The sequence below is a fragment of the Glycine max genome, chromosome 9 (assembly GCF_000004515.6).
Source record: "Glycine max cultivar Williams 82 chromosome 9, Glycine_max_v4.0, whole genome shotgun sequence".
Lineage (NCBI taxonomy): Eukaryota > Viridiplantae > Streptophyta > Magnoliopsida > Fabales > Fabaceae > Glycine > Glycine max.
The window spans coordinates 4557442-4582000 of NC_038245.2; the positions used below are offsets into that span (position 1 = coordinate 4557442).

At 30.0% G+C, this 24559-nt stretch overlaps 2 protein-coding genes across 5 annotated transcripts; one reads left to right on the forward strand and one right to left on the reverse strand.

The window, feature by feature from the left end:
* Window positions 1-10379: 10379 nt before the first annotated feature.
* On the reverse strand, window positions 10380-14366 carry LOC100800020 (eukaryotic initiation factor 4A-3). The gene is made up of 8 exons (XM_003533658.5): window positions 13937-14366; window positions 12904-13144; window positions 12721-12801; window positions 11796-11903; window positions 11547-11666; window positions 11274-11441; window positions 10892-10978; window positions 10380-10782 (listed from the first exon to the last, which is right to left on the reverse strand). The coding sequence occupies exons 1-8, from the start codon at window positions 14239-14241 to the stop codon at window positions 10669-10671; spliced, it is 1224 nt and encodes a 407-aa protein (XP_003533706.1). The 5' UTR covers window positions 14242-14366; the 3' UTR covers window positions 10380-10668.
* A 3598-nt stretch (window positions 14367-17964) lies between these two features.
* Window positions 17965-22017, forward strand: LOC100800550 (ATP-dependent zinc metalloprotease FTSH 2, chloroplastic). 4 transcript variants are annotated; one of them, XM_041005382.1, is made up of 6 exons: window positions 17982-18118; window positions 18300-18400; window positions 18954-20144; window positions 20215-20528; window positions 20732-20972; window positions 21389-22017. In XM_041005382.1, the coding sequence occupies exons 3-6, from the start codon at window positions 18972-18974 to the stop codon at window positions 21725-21727; spliced, it is 2067 nt and encodes a 688-aa protein (XP_040861316.1). In that variant the 5' UTR covers window positions 17982-18118; window positions 18300-18400; window positions 18954-18971; the 3' UTR covers window positions 21728-22017. The 4 variants fall into 4 exon arrangements, with proteins under 4 accessions (XP_003533707.1, XP_040861316.1, XP_006586960.1 ...); XM_003533659.5 differs by lacking the exon at window positions 18300-18400 and having other exon boundaries at window positions 17965-18118; XM_006586897.4 differs by having other exon boundaries at window positions 17990-18400.
* Window positions 22018-24559: the final 2542 nt, after the last annotated feature.

Consider the following 24559-nt stretch of genomic DNA (forward strand, 5'->3'; position numbering starts at 1 on the left):
AGTTTTTTCTTCTTATTTTCAAGACTAGAGGAATTATTCCTCCATTTTCAATCTTTTGTTGTTTTGCATTTTGTTTTTTTTTCTTTCAAAATTTTGATTGTTTCAGATTTTCAATATGTAACTATGCATTTTCTTCCAATTACATCCTTACATATAGTGCAGTAATTAAGGCTATATTTAGAGGAGCATTAATCACTTGGATTTTTACAAGGTACTTATAGTGGAGTATTAAAACTATTTCTTAATGAAATAGTATAGAAAATTGCAAATTAAACAATAAATGGAGATATTTAATTTTACTATTTTCATTTTAAGATTATTTTTTTTAATTGTCTTTCATTGAAACTTGATATTAAAAAACATTCTTAGAAATATAATCTTAATTAATTAAAAGGTGTTTTTGAGTTAATATCATTAAATAGAATAAAAGTAGTTAAAATTTGTATATATTTGAGTTTAAAAAAAATTATTGCTTATATTTAGGTCCGAATGGAGTACTTATTTGTTTGTGTAAAAAAACTTAAACAATCAAATATTGGGAATTTAAGATGTAATAACTAATATTTATTCTTTTTATTGTCACATAAAAAAATTAAAAACACTAGCTAATTTATTAGTATATCAGATCCAGTTAATTTATTAATATATGCATTTTTTAAATATGTTTTATAGTGCTTTATTAAAAATGTAAATTATCTAGTTTTATGAACAAAAATCTAATATATTGTGTATTTTTTTAATTTAAAAATCTGGCTTGAACAATATCTGTTTATTAATTATAATTCCATTTACTTTTCAAATAGAAAAATACTATTAAATTTATAGTTTATTAATTGAAAATAAGTTTTACTATATAATTTACTCTTGAATGTGTATGTGTACGTGGTTAATTGACACAGTAAAATTCTTAAAATCGAATCTAATTGTTTTTGTTAGAAAGGTGTTTATATGTCAACAAAAAGAAAAAGAAGAAAGGAGTTTTTTTATTAAATATTAATTATTAATTTTTGTTACTTTTTTCATCTTAAAAGGATTAAATGTAAAGGATTAAATGTAGCTCTTAATTTGAGTGACTCATTGTAAATTTTTGTGTTATTTTCTTTCCTATTCTTTTATCTTTCATGCATTATTTGTGGACAGTCTTGATAAAGAAGTGATTTTTAATATAACAAAAAAATCATTTTTTCTTTCTTTCAAAATACACCACTACACTACACATAAATGACACAATTCAACCTCCTTCGGTCCTTCTTGTGTGTGTATCGTTGTTTATTTCACTATGTTAATTTGATCAAGTTTATTTTGTAATTTTTTAAATCATATTTTGGATAAAAAATAACGAGATAATATAAGGTGATAACAATGGAAACAAATTAAATATTAAAAAATAAATAATTGGTCATTAAAAATAAAGTATTTTACCTTAAATTAATATATATATATATATATATATATATATATATAATTAAAAATTTATATAAAAATAGACAATAATGTGAGTTAAACCTTGAAAAGATATAGTTTTTGTTATCGTAAATCGATGACTCAAACTAATTAATTAACCCCTTTTAAATTGATTCGATCTATATTTTATTTTATCCTAAATTTAAAACCAATCCAACTTATCCTAAATGTATACCAATCCAAAAAAAAATGGTTGTATTAATTAGCATACACCGTTCATTTTTTTAATTTATTTTTATGTATACAGTTTGTTTTTAATTCAAACTAACATATTAAAATATTTTAATATAAAGTAGATAGGTATAATATATGAATGTTAAAAAAGAGTATCTCCAATGGTATTTCTTAAAGGATTTATTAAGTGAAAAAAATTATTTTCCTATTGAAACAAATTTATGTGGCAAAAGAGTTTTTTAAAAATAAGATTTATATTTTATGTAAAAAATTATTTTTTTAGCAATAAAAAAGAATACTTATGTGATACATAACAACATTATAATTTAATTATTTAATTATAATTAATTAAAAATAAAAAAAATATCATAAGAATAAAAAAAATATTATAGAAAAAAAATAACTTAAGAAATGTAATTCAAAAATTCTTATTAAAGATGCTGTTATTATTAGATGTGGGCATTCCTAGACGGATGGAAGTGGGGTTTAAAATTGACCGTCAGGAATGAATTTAGTTATCCTGTACTGACATTGAAAATAAAATTTTAATTATTTTACAATATTTTCCTATTAATACTCCTATTTCCTTTAGAAAGTATATATATTAAAAGTATTTTATATTTTAAATATAAATATTTTTTATTCAATATTTTATTTACAAAATAATATAATATTTGAATGAAATTTTGTAAGAAAATAAACACTACTCTAATGTATAATTACTTTTGCTATAAACATAGTATAATTTTATCTATTGTGGGTAAATTAATTCAGAAAAGAGTTAAATTATTTATATAATATCTTATAAAGTATTTTTAATTCTATTTTTTAATTTTAATTTCTCTTAATTCAGTTAATTGTATGAAAAAATATATAAATTAGTTATATCAATATAATTTCTCGTTCATAATATTGCTTAAGTTGTGCAGCAAAGTTGTATATGGCTTTAATCGTAGGAAACTCAATTCTCTTTTGACACAGGCAATTGGGTTTCTGAAGTTAAATGTTGTGACTGAAACTATGCAAACCAAACAGTGAAAACCTTATTGAGCAGTGCTGTAATGATTGGCTTTTGAGACCGAATTCAATTTGGAAAAATAGAAAAGAAACAAGTACACTTTCTTTTTTACCAATACACAGTAATTGTGTTAGCTCTTCGAAAAATATAGCCTGTACTGTCCAATCAATCATGCTGGTCAAATTCAAATGATATTTATTCAGTTGCGTCAAAAGTTCACATTCCTCTTGGCTGTTATCATGCAACAGTATATCATTTCAAAAAAATAATAAGGGGATATGTGGGGAATAAGAATAATGCTTGAGATGTAAAGTTAAAAAAAAAGAGTTTAGTATCACTATTACATGTAACAATCCTATAATTAAATTGTATAATACATATTACCGAGTTAACTAAATTTGTTTACTAAATACGTTAAATTTGATAATTGATGGTCACCATCCATCACATATGCCCTAATTACTTTTCTTATTAAAAAATTATAAAGTAAAAGATAATGTCTTATTCTAAGATAAAAAAAAACTTTTGAATTCAAAGAACACTTATAAAAAAATATTTATATTTATCTTATTTTAAGGAGAGATGCAAGTGAATGTTACAATTTGTGATCTATCAAACTGTTTTGCTCCACTCTGTCAAGCCCTTGGGTTCATATATGCCCTAGCTAATTACTAGAAACCTATTTATGTAAAATAGTGATGTATTATTTTGATTTTTTAAAATATCTTAGAGAATTATAAGAATTCCCGGAGAAAAAATCACAAGCCGTTATACAGTGAAAGTAATCCAAGTATCAACAAAATACAAATGATACAACATGTACAAATATAGCTATTTGCTCAAATATATATATTCACACATTTGCAAAGTATTTAACAAATTCAGAAATCACTAAATGTGTTGATACTATATGAGGTTAATTAATTACAAACTTAGGATTGCCTGGATTATGCACATGGTCAATTCAAAATCACATATTTTTTATCTTTACTATTCTAGTGAATGGCATCATCAAGGCATAAACAGTGTTATGAGCTTAGGGTTGTGTTTTTTTCTATACATAGCTCAACCTCGGTTTCTAGGCTGGTCATATGACCAAAGCCTCATTCATTGGAATCTATCCAGAACAGTAGTATTCATGGTCTGTTCCTCATCCCCTCTACTATTTCTTTATTATGGATTTTCAGTAGAGAAGACACATATATAATTCCAAATTCGTCTTAATGCTGCTGGCATTTGTAAAATTGCATATGGCAGAGTTTCAGGTGGAGAACATTCGCTAAACTAGTGTGAGTGTCATACTTATATTAAGCAAATAAATTAAAGTTTCTAGTGAGGTTTTTGTAATCTTGATAAACCAGGGTCACAGAAGAATGTGACAAACTAGTGAAAGGCAAGAATCCGATGCTGACTAGAAAATTTGCCTTTTGCATTCTAAGCTTTGACGGTGAGTTTTGAAACTAGTATTTATTTATTCCATAATGTTACTAATATTATCTATGACACTTTCTTTTTAATATTTTTTGTGATGGAATGAAATTTATTAAAAATTATTAATTTTAATAATTTAATTACTTTTAAATTAAGAGTTATTATCAACAAGAAATAAAATCTATCAAAATTAATAATTTTTAATCGATTTCGTCAAATAAAAAATGTTAAATCAGAGTATCGCTGACATTTCTATTAGTATTTATTAAAATGATTTGTTTTGTTTGCCATGTTAACTCTCTGGTTCACTTATTAATCGTTTTAGTTGAAAATTGGAATGTTGGTTTTAACTCTTTAAAGCTAAGTTAATCCAATACTCTTCATTACCTATTATTTTTCCACTTATTTGAAATATAAACAAATATATTAAATATAAAAAAATTCAATTAATTTTATTTTATTTAATAATATTATCTCTAAAATATTATTCATTTAATTGAAGTATTAGTTTTAATGACACTTTTTTATTCTTGATATATCAAATTTTAATGAAGGATAAGTTGAAAAAGATAATTTTTTAATTAAACATGACTAATTAACTTTCTTAGTTAGCCGGACATGTTTTTTTTCCTTCTTATATTTGAGATCAAAGGGAGTACATACGGTAATGCTTTCATGCATATGAAAATTTGTGCATATACCTTACTCCCTCTATCCCAAAATAATAGTTTTTACTTATTTTATATGGATTAAGAAAAATTAATAAATAGATAAAAGAGATTAATAATTTTACAAAATTAATCTTACATCATCACTTATTCATTTTTAGATTTATGGTTTATCATTAATATATAAGAGATAGAATTGGGAAAAATAATTAAAGTTACATTGAAAAACTAAAATGATAATTATATTAGACAAAAAGAGATTTTCTTATACAACAATGTAATGAGATAAAGGAAGTATTGCCTATTGCGAGACACTAATTTTGACGAGTAAAAGAAAAAATAATTATTTTTCATCTTTAGGAAATTTAAGATAAGTTATTTAGTGCATGTTTAATTTCACATTGCATAATTGATTTTGGATAGTTTCTCACATATTCGATTTTATGTTAGAGAAGATATCAAAATTAATTTTGTGTTCATAATTGATTTTCAATTGAAACAACTTTAAGTAGCTTTTGTGTTGTATTAAAAAATTTATACTAAATTTTACTTCAAAATTAATTCTAACTAAAATCATCAAAACATAAATTGCATTACTTCAAATTCAATTTAATTTTATTGAGAATCAATTTTGTCAACATCATTCAAACAACACTTAATTCCTAAAAAGTTGAAATCACTTCTATTTTTTAAAATTTTATTTAGCAACCTATATAATTGATAAGTACATACATGTTGTTGTAGTTTAATCAATAGTCTCAAATGTCTAAAAATTTAATACTCTTAAATGTGTAATTATGTCTAAATATTAATAAAAAGTGTTTTACCTTTCATTCTCTCGTCTCAAATATAAGAAAAAAAATTAACTTCATTTATTGATAAAGTTGTTTAGAATCATTTAATAATATCAATTTCATTTAAATTAAATATTTTCCTAAATTACCATCTTGAAGCTTGGTATTAAAAATAAAAGAAAGTCGTTCAAAACAAAATTTCAATTAAATGAAAATATTTTAAGAATGATTTCATTAAATAAGATAAAATTAGTTAAATTTATTTATATTTAAAAAAATGAGTTTTTTTTTCTTATTTGAAATAGAAAAAAATAGTTATCTTAGACAACTTTAACAAAATTATCTCTTACATAGAATATTCATAGTCTAGAAAAAAAGTTAACATTCTTTATAATATTATACATAGCAAATATATAACATAACAAAAGTAATGAGATTTTTTTACATCGATCACATAATTCGTAGTATTTTTTTATATAAAGAATACACTAATTTGTGAAGCACCTAAAACGCAAGCCAGAAAAAATGTTGAGTGGTAAAATATTTTGAAAGAAAAAAGAGACGAAAGATAGATAGCCGCAGCCTGAAAAAGTTGCGCAGCAACAGCAAGTTATATTTTGCTCTAAATATGGACTACAAGAAAAAACTCTAAGCATTATATCATATGAGCATATAATTTTACTCTCCTGTTTAATGTTTTACATGTATATTGCATGTGTGGTGAAAATTTTAATATTTTAGTGTATATATATAGAGTATTTCTAAATTTTATAATTATTATTTGATATTATTATTTATTAGATAATATTAGTAATTTAATTAATTATATTATAATTGTACTATTTTTGCTTGAGCCAAACTATTATTATCAATCTTTTCTCCAAGTATCTGACAAAGAAAAACTACATAGAGAATTCATACAAGAATACTACAAGAAATTCAAGCATTAGTGACAAAATTTTGTGCCTTTAATATTAATATCACTGAAATTTTTAGTGACAAATTATATGTAAATTACTTTGTCACTATTATTAAGGTTTTTTTATTCAATAATTATTTTTTAAATGATTCATATGCACTCAAATAATTTAGATCAAATAATTTTGAGAGGGCGAGCCCTGGTGCAGCGGTAAAGTTGTGTCTGGGTGACTTGTTGATCCCTCTCCCATACCTTCGCATAGCGAAGAGCCTCTGGGCAATGAGGTACGAAGTTTTTAATTTTTTTTTCATTTATTTAGTTGGTTTAATTTAATCTCTTCATTATTAAAAGATTCAATTTAATTCCTTAATTTATAAAATGGATGAAATGTTGCCATTTCCATCTAATTCAATTAACGTCATTTTACAAATGATTATGGTGGTAGAAGGTATTATCTAGTCATCGTAGAAGACTATACTAGATTAACATGGCTATACTCCTTAACTCACAAAGATAAATAGAAGCATTCAAAATGTTTTATATATTAGTTCAAAATATAAAAAAAAAATTGTATCACTATTATTAATAAAAGTAATCATGGTAGATAATTTGAAAGTGAAAGTTTTATATCATTTGTTGAAAAGCATGATAATCCAGCTCATAACTTTTCTACACTTAGAACACCAACAAAATAATGTTGTTCAAAGGAAGAATAAAACATTACAGGAATCACACACATAAAAACTATCTAGTTGAATAATTTTAGGTAAAGGCATTTAATATCACATGTTATGTGTTAAACAAAATCCCCATCACGCCTATTTTAAAAATGGCTATACATAAATTTTGAAAAGGAAGAAGACCCAACAACATATTAACATATCTTAATACATACTTTTGGTTATGAACATTTTTTTCTTAACATTAAAGAACAAGTTGGAAATTAAGTTTTATTCTGGAGTGAATATAGAAATATTTCTTGGATATTCAGAAACATCTAAAGCCTATATAATTTATATATATAGTTTATAAATCTAAACACCTTCCATAAAATAAAATAAAATCTAAACACCTTTTGTTATTAAAGAAACTATTCGTGTAATTAAGTTTAATGAATGCTATATAATATCACATTTTGAAGATGATTTTGTAGGTTTATGAATGTCTAAATAAAATGGAAGAAGCAAAACCAACAATGAAACCAGAAGAAAATATTTGGATAACCCAAGAACTACCAATGTTCATTGCCTATCAAAATCAACCATTTAAGGCACCGTAACATGCAGTGTCAAGATTAGATTAGATTGAAAGATTATAGTACCTATTGGTTTGGTGTTGCAATGTTAAATTATGATTGAACAAAGTGGTGTGCAGTGATTTGTTGTGAAGAAAGTGAGATAAATGATTCAATAATGAAGTTGAACAATTTCTTTTCTACACAAGGGATGCTTGCTTAAGGGTGATTTCGATCCAATCTCACAGGATAATTAAGGCTGTTGACAGTTCTAAAAGCTGAGTTGAGAAAATATTTTTCATTTTCATGCATAATTAAGAAAAGGCCAGTTTACTTGGATGGAAAATATAAAAAACAAAAAAAAATGCTAAAAATATCTAAAAAAACAAAAAATTAAATATTGATAGTTACTTATGTAAAACATTTAGTCAAACTTGTATTAACACTCCAATGCACATGTGACATGCCCCTGTTATATTACTCTGCTTCTGTGCCCATAAAAAAAAAATGTTACTCCTTTTTAGAACCTTTCCTTGATGAAAGGATTATTTAGGGAAGAAGGTAACGATTTGGAGATTGTAGGATTGTCCTGTGGTTGAGCTGAGTTGACCCGTCCAGGTTGGTGGGCCAATGTTTATTGGGCCCAAAATTCCTGTATGAGAACAGATGATGCTGATTCAGCTGTTACTTCCTGCACTTCCTTAATTTCTTCCTGCCTCTAATTTGGAATGTAAAATTACATTCCAGATTATTCTCTTCAAAATGTTAATAAGTGTAAGAAGAAAATTTTAAGGTGCAGAAAGCAACTGCCTGCTGCTTCTTTCTTCGATACCATACATGTCTGGTGGTTGCTGCAGGTTGTTTCATAATACGTTCCTTGCCCTTAGAAGACCAATCAGAGAAAACAATAACCGGGTTGGTGAGGATTGTGGCCTTTTTGTTTTGTTTTATTTTGCTAAACGTGTCCTTACTAAATAGGCAATAGCAAGTATTGAATGAACAATATGTTTATGTTTCTAATAAACTAAATATTTTACTCTTAATTAGTACTTCTCATTTCAAATAGAAAGGGAGTTAATTTAACTTAGTTGAGTGTAAATTATTGTAGATTTTTTAATATCTGTTTTTATTCCTACAAATAAAAATAAATATTTTTCATTTCAAATTGTTAATTAATATTAATTTTACAAAACTAGTTGACAGTTTTTCTTTATAGGTATGGGTACTTTCACTTGCAAGTCTCATGATAGAAAAGAAATAAAAAAATTGGAGAAGTATTAGAACTAGACAAACAATTACTCACTTTATTTCAAAATAATTGTCACCTTTATGCTTTTAGTTTGTCTTAAATCATTATTTTAAAAACCGAAGAAACATTAATTACATTCTGTAACTTCATCATTACTTTTTTTTAATATACCCACTGAGTGAAACAACATTTTTAGAATTGAAAGGTAGTATTGTCAAGATAAAGCTATATTTTCCTAATTGAGTATTTGATTCTTAAAACTTGTGTATTCTATAAAAAAGTTAAAATTGTTTCTAAACATAAGTATATAGCAGATTAAAGGCTTATAAGGATCACAGTAAATGGAATTCTTGCTGTGTCATACGCATGTGTACGAGTTCAAAGATCCCATTTACATGAAAATGGATTACCTGCAGTTGTTATTTTAGTTTTTGGTAATCCAAAATCCATGCAAAGATCCCATTTACGATGTTGAAGTATCACCGCACTGTTCTTATGGTGTTAAAAGTTAAAACCAGGGCTGGAAGTGGAACCCATATTGTTGAGGAAGAGCACTTTTCATCATTTCATGCACCTGAAGAGATTCCCATAGGGTTACAGGCTACTTCTGTCTCATCTTCTTTGTTATTTTCAATAGTACGTCATCATATACGTGATTGCTGCAACAAATTTGTAGCACTAACCAGTGATACCACTCGTCTTTCACGTGTCCATAAATGGAATTGTCAACACAACTCTTTCTAGTTTCTAGAATATTAACAAATAACAATTTTATAAATATATTACCACATTAAAGAGGTTAGTGGGAAGATTTATTGCAAGCCTAAAACTGAAGGGAACTTGGGGATCTGGTCTCCAGTCCAAAATATTACACAGCACAATTCAGGGTATTGACAAGTATCGACCCCGTGAGTTGAATATAACCATTATAATTAAATTCAATATGGTTGTTAAGTGAAAAGAGATAGATGTTGAGGAGAGAAATAATAAAGATATAAATAAAAAAAAAGTAAAAATAGGTGAGAAATAAAATGATATGTAAAGTTTAATTAAAGAGAAATAGAAAAAAGATGAGTAAAAAAAAGTAAGAAATAAAACAAATGGATTCCACCATTTTTAAATTTATTTCCACCTTGTTTCTCCTCCACCAAACACCCAAATATTATTTTCATCCTAATATTATTTTCATCTATCAAACCAAACACAGCGTTGAGGCTATCAAAACTCCCAAGCCGCTCACCTCATAAAAACCTTTTCTGATCCATTCCATTTTAAAAATTGCATTCTCCACGCAAAATCCCAGCACTTAAAGCATACAAAGTTAATATGTGTGAGGTTTCCTTAAACCCCAGTTTTTACCAGCTTCAATAAGACAACTGCAGCAAAACTGTATATGCTCATAAAATAATCAAAATCCAAGTCAAGATATCACCTGTCATTTGAAGCATAAAATTACAAATTCAATATCAAGTGTAATACATTAGATAAAACAACTCAACAAAATTTACACATTAATCTCAATTTTCAACCTCATCAGCAAAGAAAAACACTACCTCTGGTACAGTCAATCACTCTATGGTAAAAATTCTAATTTGACCAAGTGTCAAAGTTTACAAGAGCATCACAAATGTATTCCATAGCAAGAAACCACATTCAAACACTACTCCCTACCACAAGATATGACAAACCCACTTCATCAAGCACACCAAGTGACAATTTATATAAGATCAGCAACATTCATTGGCATTTCATCAATCTGAGTACTGTAGTATTGTTCAATGTCTCTCAAGATCTTGATGTCATCACTCTTCACAAAATTTATTGCAACACCCTGCAAACCATGATTCAGCCAAATTATAACTAACATATAATAGTCAACAGCCAGCAGAAAGAAATCAACATATAAACATTAATTCAATTAGTTTAGAAACTCCCAATACCTTTCGTCCAAAACGTCCAGAGCGACCAATTCGATGAATGTAAAGCTCACGATTATTGGGAAGGTCATAATTGATAACTAGAGAAACCTGATAACAAAAGCAAATGCATGATCAATACCAGCAATTAATTCCTCCATGTACAATTCAACAGCAATTAAAAAAAGAATTTCTCAATAAATTTTAATTGATATTAGTCAACTTGGTTATTATCAAAAAATTCCATTCAATTGCACTTCTTAAGAACAAAAAAAATTGCCATTATAAGCAACCAAGAATAGAGTTATGACTCGTGACATATTATCACAAACAAAAATGATGTGAATTCATCTTATTCTACACATATGAAAGTAAAAGACACAGAAAGATTGGTGTCACAACTTGCCTGCTGTACATCAAGACCACGGGCCCAAACGTCAGTTGTTATTAGCACACGGGTTGTTCCAGCACGAAATTCTCCCATAATAGCATCTCTTTCTTTCTGAGGCATGTCACCGTGCATTGATGAGACAGTGAAATTGTTGTTACGCATTTTTTCAGTTAACCAGTCCACCTTTACCAAGAGGATATAAATATTAACATGACAGAAATGATCTAACGAGCAAATATAGACACAGCATATAATCTATCCCAGGAATATATGATAGTTTTCGTTTACCTTTCGCTTAGTATTACAGAATATAACAGCTTGAGTGATAGTGAGGGTATCATAAAGATCACACAGGGTATCAAACTTCCATTCCTCCCTTTCGACCGCAACAAAAAATTGCTTGATGCCCTGTCAATGTGGGGTGGGGCAATTCCATCAATATCAATTTAAAAATCAAACATTAATAAGAATATGAAAATTGCATCAATATCCATTTAAAAATCAAACATCAATAAGAATAAGAAAATGACTGCTTACCTCCAATGTCAATTCATCACGTTTTACAAGGATCCTTACAGGATCTGTCATGAACTTGTTTGTCATCTCCAGTATTTCATGAGGAAGGGTAGCAGAAATCAAACAAACCTACACAGTATAAAAATGATTTAGACTTCAGAGACTACAATATGCTTCATAATATTATTCACGCTTCAAAAGAATACAAAACAAGATTGATCTACAAAATTGCAGTAAGAGCAATATGAATACACATCAGTTCAGCAACCTGGACTAGAGAGCCTGAAGATGCATCCAATTAAGTTATAAAATAAACCTCAAAAAGTAAACTTTCGAGTAACTGAGACAAAATGTTGCAACAGCTCCTCACCTAGCTACTTCATTTAAGAATGGTGTAACAATCAAATGGTTAGTGCTAGCCACTTATTGAGATGAAAAGCAGCATCTCCATGATTTGATCATTAACTTAAACTCTCATGTCACTGATTTTAGGCCCTGACTTTTAATGAATTGAAAATTTGAACCAACTAAAAGTCATTGAGTTCTGGCTTGATTCATTGCATTTCTTTCCCCATCAGTGTCACACCTTCAGATGATGTCAAGCCATTAAACTCAGTTTTCTGACAGGCATTGGTGCACAACACACTTTCCCTATTTGTTAGCAAAGTTCTACTGAAATCATTTTTTTTTTCTATTTTCATTGTCATTTCTTAAGCTGTTGTCAAGACACTTATGGCGTGTTTGAGTAAAACATATGCACTTATAACTTGTAAGCTTTTATCACACGAGAACTTATATCAACAAATTTATCATGTGAACTCACTATAAATATTAAACTAATGCCCAAAATTTACTATCAATGTGCACCTTATAAGATTTCAAATTGCAGAAATTTGTTTCCAGAATTCAAATACATTAATAGAGACGAGGACAAGGGAAAGAGAACCTGAAGGTCAGGTGGGAGATATCTATACACATCATAAATTTGATCTTTAAACCCTCTGCTCAACATTTCATCAGATTCATCCTGTTATCAAAAAGAAAAATATAAGACATTCCTTGATAGAAGACAGGAAAAAAGAAAAAAGAAAAATGCAATCAACTTTGACAAGTGGAAAAACAAACTCACAAGAACTAGCATCTTGATAGCCCTTGTGCGTAATGTTCTCCTTTTGATCATGTCACAAACTCGGCCAGGAGTTCCAGACACCACATGAACTCCATACTCAAGTTTCCTTATGTCTTCTCCCACACTTTTACCTCCAACGCATGCATGAGCTTGTATATTGATGAAATCCCCAATAGCCAATATAACCTTCTCAGTTTGCGAGGCCAGTTCCCTCGTTGGTGACAATATTAAAGCCTGAACCCTGTCAAAAATTAAAAAACAAACACCCCATGTAAATACCTACACAACAAAATCTAAAATATATCACACTCAGTTAGATGTGAAGCACACACAACACCTTTAACAATACAGTCTCAGAATATGTTTGAATCGAGGATTTCAGAGAGAACTGACAAACAATAAAGCTTTCGTTTTCAAAATTACAGTTATTCAATGATCCAAAAAATGAATAATCAACCGGTATCATGACAATCTATCAATTTCCTTCCTTTCCTCTTAAAAAACAAAATCTTAGTTTATACAATATCCACTTAAAACTAAAAAGCAACTCTCTCTCTCTCTCTCTCTCAACACCTCGCCCTGTGTTTCTTAAATCCACTTCCTACAGTTGTAAACCCCTAACATAGAAATTCAACCTCTTCAACAATCGCTTAGTAACAAACAGAACGCAAATAAAGGCCCCAATCTCGATTTCAATCACAACATCGAGGCTTGTGGGTGTCTGTGACTGAAATGCAACTGCAATTGCAGCTTCATATGCCTCATTCATCATCAATTCCAAGCAACACAACGAAAACGCAACCACATTTAAAACCTTGGACCCTCTCCCAACACCTCCTCACTAAAATTTCATCTATGTCCACAATTTCCAGTAACACAAAAAAGAAACACATCGAAACCGCGACGGCAACTTAAAACCTAGCGCCCCGGGCTTCTCAAATCCACACCAACTCGTCGCAAAACCCTAACCTAGAAATATCATCCAACAAAACAGAACGCAAATAAAACAGAAGAAACCGAAGGGGACACTCACTCTCTGACGGAGGTATCGACGACCTGGCAAACGGTGAGAGCAATCATGGAGGTTTTGCCCGTTCCGGATTGGGCCTGGGCGATGACGTCACGGCCCTGAATGATCGGAGTCACGGCCCGCTGCTGAATGGCTGAGGGCTTCTCGAAGCCGTACTGGTAGATTCCGCGGAGCAGATCGTCCTTGATCCCCATCTCCTCGAAGCTCGCGATGGCCTTCACGCCCTCCGTCGTCTCGAAGTCCATATCCTCGGCGGGGTTCGCCGCCGCACGCCGCCGATTCGCCGGCACCACCGACGTCGTCGCCATCGCTGATTTGTTGGAAGAAAAAAAAAAGGGTTTGAAAGAAAGGGGGAACGGATTTTGGAGAGGTGTGAGGTTACAGTGCTGCGAGCCCTAGAAAAGGTGGCACTGTATATTATTATTGATATATTGATATACATAACCTTAGTTGGGTCGGGTAAGGTTAAAGGTTGGTTAAAAAATATCATGATAATAACCCTATCTTTTTAGATAATTTTGTGTCATTGAGTTAAATTGTTGAGGGATTAATAATAATGTGATGCCTTTCGGTTCAACTTAAAATTAGCAGAATTTTTTTTTCTTTTACATATAAAAATTAAAAATATGTTTTTTTAAAAAAGATAAATTAAATTAAAGATGTGCTAGTTTTACAAAATAATAAAAATAATTATTTCTTGCAAACAAGTTAACAAGAGTTTAATCAGAGTGTCGTTCAGAAAAGAAAAAAAAAGTTTAACCAAAGTGTATTAAAATTTGAAAGGTTTCAATTGGTTTGATGATTAAAATAAGATAAAATAAAATCATATATAAGAATATGATACGAGTAGTATATGATAAGATTAAGTGTAGAATAAGTTTTAATTTTATCTTGGTGCATATTAGATAACATTTATATTTAAACAAAATTATTTATATTTATGTAATCAGTTTTCTTAAAATTATATAAGATTTTTAAAATTATACTATATATTATTTAAATATTTTTCTAAAAAAACATTTGACTAATAGTTATTTGATTTTTAATATTTTCATTAAAAAATGTGCTTTAAATTTATATGTCAATTTTTTTAGTTAAAAAATAGAGAAGGAGAAAAATAAGTTCTCAAAAGTAATTTGTTTAACAATTTTTTTTATTATTAACGAAATGAGTTAAGTTTGTCATTGTAAAAAAAACAATTTTTTTAGACTTTTTGTAAAATTAGGTTTAGTATAAATTTTCTTTTAGATTTAAGAGAATATTTATACAAATTGGTCAACCACTATATTAATGTTTAGAATTATTTTTTTTCTCTGCAACATTCATATTAATGATTGTTCTTCCAAGTTGAGTATGGTAAGGTGGAAAAAGAGGGGGAGAGAAAGGAAGAGAGTGAAAGTGTGAGAAGAGAATGCAAGTTTTTTGGAAGGGTGAAAGTGCATGATTTTTTTTTAAAAAAAAAAGTGGGATCGTCCAAAAAAAGATCCTACAATGAGCTTGGAATTATGCAAAAATAGCTTTAAAGAGCAACATAATCGATTATATTGCAAATTAAATTCTTAATAACCTAATTTCAATCTTCTTAATTACTTTTTGGTTGTTCTTATAATTGATTAAGGTAGGTTTTTTCCCTTTAATAATAATAAGACTTAATAATAATTTTAGTCCCCCAATATTATAATTGGGTAGTTTTGGTCCCCAAGTTTTAATTAATTGAACAAGTTAGATCTTCTAAGTGATATGACATATCTAGGTCATAATTCAAGTTTTGTCTGACCGAGTATCCAAGCTTCTCAAGTGGAGAGTTGGTGACAGTAAAAGGTTTAGCATTTGGAAGGATCCATGGCTGCGAGATTCCATCAATTCTTATGTAGCTAGGCCAGTTCCTGTAACAGAAGATTGGAGAGTTTCTAACCTTATTCATGGTATTTTGCAGCCTGTTGAAGCTCTTTGCCAGGCCATGAGGTGGGTTTGTGACTTAGGTTTCCATCAGGTTATTTTTTAATCCGATTGTAAAGCTGTGGTTGATAGTTATAATTCTCATTGTACAACATAATCAGAAGTAGGTGCTATTATTAGTTTGTGCAAGGATAGACTTTCTACTTACTTTACAAACATGGAGATATGTTTTCACTAGGAGGCATGTAAATTGTGTTGCTCATTCTTTAGTTAGGGTGGCACAATTCTATGCTAGAAACCAGATTTTTTTATTACATTCTCCTTTGTATTGAAAATCAGGTGATCAATTATATGAACTGAGTTTATTCCCAAAAAAAAGAAAGTGATATGACATGTGAAGGAGAAAATGTTTTCAAAAGTGTAGTAGATGTGGATAGAACTTCCTTCCTTATACTTTTACATGTCATCAAAAAGTGTGGTAGGTGGAGAAAGAACTTCTTTCATTTCAATTAGACTTAACCATCAGCTAACAGGTGTTGTTGATTTACAAATAAAAATCATAATATATTTTAAATAAAGAATTATAATTTCAAATTTAAGAAGACCAATTAATTAAAAAAATAATAAATTAATATTTTCATTTGATGAAAAAGCAAGAATTTATACATAATATTACCTGTTGAGGAGAAATCCTATTTTATGTATTATTTTTTCTATCTTGATGTTGTCGAAGAATATTTATCAATTTGTCAATTAATAATTTTAAATGAAAATTTTAGCTTGATCACCTTAATTAGGTTTTCCTCTTATCCATATTTTCTTTTAATCACAAGCCTTAAATCCAAAAACTTTTTTCAGAAATCTATATCCGGTTCCACTCAGATCAATTATCTTAGTTTAATTTTATATAATTTTAAATTAAAATTAAGTAAATCTATTTTCTTTCTAACATTGTCAAAAGTATTAAAAAAATACATGAAACCACTATCATATATATATATAAGTTAAGTTATATAGTTTCCTTTAAAATCTTTTTCATATATATAAAATTCATTAAAAAAATTGGCAATTTAATTAAGTATTTGTTTAGCAATGCAAAAAATAGTACTCCCACGTATTAAATAAATTTTGATAAGGGAAAAGAAAATCCAAAATTTCCCAAAATAAAAATCTTATTAGATTAGGAGCAAGCGATAAACACATTTTCCATGAAAAAGGGTAAACATCTAAGTTCCTCAAGTTTACACTTGCTAACAAATTTGTCTTGTATTATGAAAATCACCTATTTAGTCCATAAATGTTAAATGTTATGACAATTTGGTCCAATTATTAAAATCTTTTCATTTTCGTTAACAACTGTAGCCCACGTGGCTCAAGCTGATCTATGTGACAAAACAAGTGTATAACATAGGTGCAACTAAATTGTCATTAAACAAAAGTGTAAAACATCACAAAAAACCTTTTCTTGAATATTTCCTTTTCTAAAAGCCAACCCCACCCACCGGACCATACCTCACTCCTCTCTCCTTGTTGTTGTGACGCAAACCATTCCTAATGCCGGTTGCACTTCCTCCGATGGCCACTTGCTAGAATGTGGAGGTTTGCCACGCAACTAGAATGCGACGCCATCCCCACCACCCAAGATCTAGAATGCGAACACGGCATACATTCTTCCTAACGCAGATTACGCTTTTGTCTGGTGGCCGCTTGCAAGAACACGGTCAGAAGTAACGACCAGAGCAGCACGACAAAAACACAGTGCCAATATAATGAGAACGCAACACGATCAATTTGTGAGTTAGTAATATTTGTTAGAGATCAATTTATCAGTAAATATATACATTTTGGTGAAAAAATTTTAGTCTAAAATGATATGGAAAACCAATACATTAAAAGAAGAGTGACAATTTAGTTTAAAATGATGTAGAAAATCATTTTGTACACATATATTTGCAACGTGAATGAGTGTGAGTCACGTAAATTACATTCGTTAAAAGAGATGGATGAATTTTAGTGGTTGGACCAAGTTATCCTCACATTTGACATTTGTAAATTAAATAGGTAATTTTCGTAGTGAAAAAAAAAATATCCGTAAATTTAAACTACAAAGAATAAATTGATGATTTATTAAAAAATAAAACACACATTTCCCGTTCACATCCCATTTCTCTTTCGTTACACGTGCTGTCCCAAACCGAAACACGCCTCTTGCACCGAATTGCTTCTTCAACTATCTCACTTCTCTTTCACTTCCTTCATACTCTTTCTCAGATTCTTTGTTTTGAGGTATGTGGGTTCTTCTTCTGCCCCCTCCACTTTTTATGGGTCTATGCCATCTTTCGTAGTGTTGGGTTCTTCTTGTTTTCAACCTTAATTATCAATTTTATTTACTTCTTATTTTTTTTATTTATTTTTTGTTAATAATTTGATTGTTGGAATTGTCAATGGTGGACCCTTTGAGCCAAAGTGTTCATATTTGAAGTTAAATCTTTCCACCAATTGGACTGAGACTGCTTACAGTTTCAGAATTTGTCAGAAAAAGCTTGTCCCGATTGCATTTTTGTTCCTGTACGTATGTACTACTATCATACTTGGTTCTTGTTGATATATTTTATTTTATGTTATTTGCTTGTTAAATTATCACGCACTTCTCCTGTTGAATGGTTTGATGGAAGAATAATTGACACAGACTAATAAGTTTTAAGTTACTGCATACCATTATATTAAGTTTAATAAGTAGTTAAGTACATATGTTTTGATTCACTAGGAAAGGAGAAAAGCAAAGAATTTATAGTTTAGGAGGTACTTTTAAACATGTTGTATATCTTACTCTTATGAGTATATTCATATCAAATGCTGTACTCTGAGATCTGAAATTGGCTTCCTGCATGATCTGCCCATCTGATCGTTCTACTGAATTTGTGTTCTTCAATAACTTGTTACTTTTAATATCCAGAATTTCCCAAGGGCAAAATTTATGTACGAGTTTTTTTTTGTTTTTGTGTGTGTGTGCTGATGTTTTGTAAGAAGACATTACTTGACAATCACATATGGTATTTATCCAATATGCCTTTTCCTGCTAATCATTGAAACAATCAGTGTCTAATAATTGATATTTTAGGTACTCTTATTGATACGGATGGCAGCACCATTGGCATGTGTTGTTGGGAGTGGTTTATCCATACAGAGTAATAAAATTGGCAAGGACGTCAATGGAAGATATCTCTTCTCATATCATAGGCTTTCAGTACTGAGTAAGGAGTCAAAGACAATATGCATAAAGGCTTCCTTGGATCAAAGGAAGCATGAAGGTAGAAGAGGATTTCTGAAATTGTTGAATGTGGGAGTTGGCTTACCTGTATTATTAGGAGGTGGGAAAGCTTATGCTGATGAACAAGGACCTTCCTCCTCCAGAATGTCTTATTCTAGATTTCTTGAGTATTTGGATAAGGGTAGAGTTAAAAAAGTGGATCTGTTTGAGAATGGAACCACGGCTGTTGTGGAGGCTGTTTCTCCTGAGTTGGGTAATAGGGTGCAGCGAGTGCGTGTTCAACTTCCTGGACTTAGCCAAGAGCTTCTTCAGAAATTCAGGGAAAAGAACATTGATTTTGCAGCTCATAATGGCCAAGAAGAGACAGGTTCTCCATTAGCTAACCTGATTGGGAACCTGGCTTTCCCTCTGATTTTGATTGGAGGATTGTTCCTTCTCTCGAGACGATCGTCAGGAGGGATGGGAGGTCCCGGTGGGGGCTTTCCTCTTGCTTTTGGTCAATCTAAAGCCAAGTTTCAAATGGAGCCCAATACTGGAGTGACATTTGATGATGTTGCTGGAGTGGATGAAGCCAAGCAGGATTTTATGGAGGTGGTGGAATTTCTGAAGAAGCCTGAGAGATTCACTGCTGTTGGGGCTCGCATACCAAAAGGTGTTCTTCTTGTTGGCCCTCCTGGAACTGGGAAGACACTTTTAGCAAAGGCTATTGCAGGTGAAGCAGGTGTCCCATTTTTCTCAATCTCAGGTTCTGAGTTTGTAGAGATGTTTGTTGGTGTTGGTGCTTCTCGAGTCCGTGATTTATTCAGGAAGGCCAAAGAGAATGCTCCATGCATTGTTTTTGTTGATGAAATTGATGCTGTTGGAAGGCAAAGAGGTACTGGAATTGGTGGAGGGAATGATGAAAGAGAACAGACCCTCAATCAACTTTTGACAGAAATGGATGGATTTGAGGGTAATACCGGTATCATTGTCATTGCAGCTACTAACAGAGTTGACATTCTTGATTCTGCATTGTTAAGGCCAGGACGATTTGATAGACAGGTAAGATTATATTAGCAAATGCTTAATGTGTTTATTAACAAGCAAATCGTTGAACATAGTGCTTTTGCAGGTAACGGTTGATGTTCCAGATATACGGGGAAGGACTGAAATTTTAAAGGTTCATGGTAGCAATAAAAAGTTTGAAGCTGATGTTTCACTTGAGGTAATTGCTATGAGAACACCTGGTTTTAGTGGAGCAGATCTGGCAAACCTGCTGAATGAAGCTGCTATATTAGCTGGTCGGCGTGGAAAGACGGCAATTTCTTCCAAAGAGATCGATGATTCTATTGATAGGATTGTGGCTGGAATGGAAGGAACTGTGATGACAGATGGAAAGAGCAAAAGCTTAGTGGCATATCATGAAGTTGGGCATGCTATTTGTGGGTAAGCCAAAAATCAGGGTGTAGTTTTGTCTTTCGAGTTAATGTTTATGATTGCAATGGAAGCAAGGTGTTATTGCCTATATAAATTCACGTTACACTTGTATATATAAGTAATAATCCAGAAAAAACAATGGTTCTCATTCAGAAGCTGTTTTTGCAAACAATTCCAAAAAGTTGTTCTTAAATATCTATCTGTACTTGCAGAACTTTGACTCCTGGTCATGATCCTGTACAAAAAGTAACCTTAGTTCCTCGCGGGCAAGCTCGTGGTCTTACTTGGTTCATTCCTGCTGATGACCCAACTCTGATCTCTAAACAACAACTCTTTGCAAGAATTGTTGGTGGACTAGGTGGCAGAGCAGCAGAGGAAGTTATTTTTGGTGAGTCTGAGGTTACAACTGGAGCAGTCGGTGATTTGCAGCAAATAACCAGTTTGGCCAAGCAGGTTGGTGTTCATGACTTTATTTTCTGTTGTGATGTATCACATTTCTCTTGTTCTCTTTCTTTCTATTCTGCTTTTGGCGGGGATGAATGCTAGCAGTGATGTAGACTCTACAGAATTGGTAATGTAATCTGAATTGGGATAAATTTTATCAGTGCATTCAGAATTTTATATTTTAGTTCTAATTAATTGGCGAGAGCTGAAAAGAGGTCATGCCAAAAGATTTCTTTAATGCTTCAAAGTTCAACCTATAATTTTTTGTCTTTAACTGAAAGAATGTTTTTTTTTTTTTTCAATTTTGAAGGATGAATTTTTAATACTCGTTGTCAAAAAAATCTTTCTTATTTTCCTACGTTGCCCTTCTGATTACAACTTTGCCACACCTCTGCTTCTAATTAATGTAAATGATACTCTAGCAGATGGTAACCACATTTGGAATGTCTGATATTGGTCCTTGGTCACTCGTGGACTCATCAGCTCAAAGTGATGTTATCATGAGAATGATGGCAAGAAACTCAATGTCAGAAAAGCTTGCTGAAGACATTGATGCTGCTGTCAAGAGACTCTCAGATGAAGCATATGAAATTGCGTTGAGCCAAATAAGGAGCAACCGCGAGGCGATTGACAAGATTGTGGAAGTTCTATTGGAGACTGAGACAATGTCTGGAGATGAATTCCGAGCTCTCCTGTCCGAGTTTGTTGAAATTCCTGCTGAAAATCGGGTCCCTCCTTCAACTCCCTCACCAGTTGCTGTTTGAATTGCCTATATGCCACTGCAATGTAGTGTAGCTTTCCACTTACTGAATTTTCTGAAATTGTGAAATATTTGTAATATACCCCTGGCTCCAATTTTAGTAATGACAAGATCCTAGCTTGCTTCTTTATTTCTTTTTTCTTGTGTTGGCAACGGAAAATGTAAGTTTCTTCACAATTAGTACATAATGTAACCTTAGTGAATAGTAATGATATTAACTCATTGTATCATTGTAACTGGTGAGATGTAATGTTTAGTTTGACTATAAATGTAATGTTTACACAAGTTCCCTCATTTTAGGCTCCACAGTAAAGAATGGCAACTTAACAATCTTGTTGGATATCCATGCCACAAAATGGTGGTAAAAATAAGCTTGGGTACCATGATGATTGATGATATTTCAAGTAATTAGGTTTATTCAAGTAAATAATTGAACGATTATCGTCAAAGTCAAAAGTGTGGTGTAGCGATGATTTTTTCTGCCCCTTCCATAATCTTGTGTGATTAGGTGTAATCAGTAACTAATTGAATGATTATCATCAAATTAAAGTCAAAAAGTGTTGTGTAGCTGCGGTTATTTTTTGCCCCCCCCATTACACTTGGATTGATATAATTGATGTTTCATTAACGGACAAGGGCACAAGGGCAATAATGTTAAGTGATGTACGGCTTTTTGGACTGATCTAACATTGAAGTTTCATGATTAGAATAGAGGCAGAGCAATGTTTGGTGATAGAGAAATTTTTTTGGGAGACGTAAGAAAATTCTAAAAAGATGTATAGTTAGTCAAGGGACTCACTCATTAAGAAGCAGATAACACCTAGAAGGAGGGAAGGCAAGGCTGTAGATAACACCTACTGGGTTCAGTTAGGGGTGCAATAATTGCTTAGGGGGAGTGAACACAGAAGGCTGAATTATATTTTTAACACTGATATATATCTAAGTTTTTTTTTTCTTTTTTTGATAAAGAAAAAATTAGGGAGAAGGAATGATGTCCTAATTTAAGGTAGAGAAAATCTTTGAGCTCAAAAGAACACTTATAGATTTACATTTATCTCATTCCAAAGAGATGAGTGAGATTTGAATCTGTAACTTGTTAGATGTGACACTTTATCTTACTTCACTCAATCAAATGAAATTAATATAATGATCATGCACATAAAAATAAAAATAAGATATGATTGGGGGCTGGGTGAGAAAACCCAATTCCCAAACGAAAGTGGGGATAAGTCTAATTTTTGGATTCCTAAAGAGAACAAGGATGGAAAGTGGAGAGACTAAACCAGTCCTTCCTTGTTGCTATGTTAATTATATCAATAAAATTGCTAAATAAGAATTTTTGAAAGGAAGATAGTATGTTTACTTTACCGTAACTAAGAAAAATACCAGTGGGTTGCACTAATTTATTTAAATATAAAAATAGTTTAATATGTTAAGAAATATTTTTCCTAATAATATACAGTTTATGATATATTTATTTGGTTTTAAACAATATTATTAATATGTAGTTTACATAAAATCAACAACATGACAACATAATATATATTACATATGTTATATTTAGTGAAAATAAAATGTAATCATATTGTTTTAGTTCATTATATTTGTATTTAATAAATATAGTATTTTATATATAGCCAATTTTACTTGTATATATAAATCAAATACCATATTTTAAACGGTTATATTTTATAATAATTAATAATTTTATTAATAAAATAACTCAAAGCAAATAGTAGAACTTTAAGTTGAACTCGTTTTTTTTACAATAGTTTGAACTCGATTTATTTAAAACTTTGAAATTGACTCACTAATGATTTAATTTTTCTTATTCAAATCTCTCCTTGACCTTGTATTATTATTATTATTATTATTATTATTAATGCAATATTAAGTAAAAGTCTCTATGCTGAAAGGTAAATTTAAAATTAAAATAAAATAATTTTGTATTATAGACTCTTTTAAATAATTAATTTTTAGTTTTGGAAGTTGAACTTATTAATTTGGTTTATAAAAGAAGTGCTTACTAGCTTATAACTAATACATTCATTTGAATATTTTTTTTTGTTATTGAGTGATATTTACGTACGTGAGATCCACTAATACGAGTTATCTCTTTCCTATTTATTATTATTATTATTATTATTATTATTATTATTATAGATGTAAAATATTAATTGATTTTTGTTGATGAGCCATGAATGATAAAAGACTTGACTACTCTTAACGAGGGTCTATCTTTCCAACTTAAAAAAAAAAAGAGTCTAATTTTACTCAGAAATGATCGTTGATTTCTATTTATTATTTAACAACATTAATGTAAATTCTCTCAATAATAAAGAGTATGCAACTTTTCTTTTGCAAACATTTCTTGTGTTTTAACTAAGTAAATGATTGAGCCACTACTAAATAAAAAAAAAATCCCTGCCGAAAAGTAATGGTTAAGTAGTTAATACGATGAGATTAAGATTATGAGAACAATTGCTCTGTATTATATAATATATATAATTATTTTTGCGACACATCTAAATTAATGTTGTTGTTATTATTATTATTATTATTATTATTATTATTATTATTATTATTATTATTATTATTATTATTATTATTATTATTATTAAGTTTAATAAAATAATTGTTACGTAACTCCTTTTTAAAGATATTATATCAGTCATTGATAAAAAAGCTAATTAGACTATCGATCGATAAATTCAAGAGATCAAATTCCTCTAAAAAAAGAGATAAAGTCAATAGATCAAATATTCACTTCATTTAACCCAAAAAGTTAGTAACAGAGAATCGGTCCAAAACTAATAATAAACCATGTTGGTCAATT

Bases quoted from the DNA above. Each gene is read 5' to 3' on its own strand.
- LOC100800020 (XM_003533658.5), bottom strand. From the start codon at position 14,241: ATGGCGACGACGTCGGTGGTGCCGGCGAATCGGCGGCGTGCGGCGGCG. The intron at 11,904-12,720 runs GTTCTCTTTCCC...TATACTGTGTAG, and splicing joins ATCTCCCACCTGACCTTCAG to GTTTGTTTGATTTCTGCTAC. The intron at 11,442-11,546 runs GTAAACGAAAAC...CTCTTGGTAAAG, and splicing joins TCTGTAATACTAAGCGAAAG to GTGGACTGGTTAACTGAAAA.
- LOC100800550 (XM_041005381.1), top strand. The intron at 20,529-20,731 runs GTAAGCCAAAAA...CTGTACTTGCAG, and splicing joins GTTGGGCATGCTATTTGTGG to AACTTTGACTCCTGGTCATG. The intron at 20,973-21,388 runs GTTGGTGTTCAT...ATACTCTAGCAG, and splicing joins TAACCAGTTTGGCCAAGCAG to ATGGTAACCACATTTGGAAT.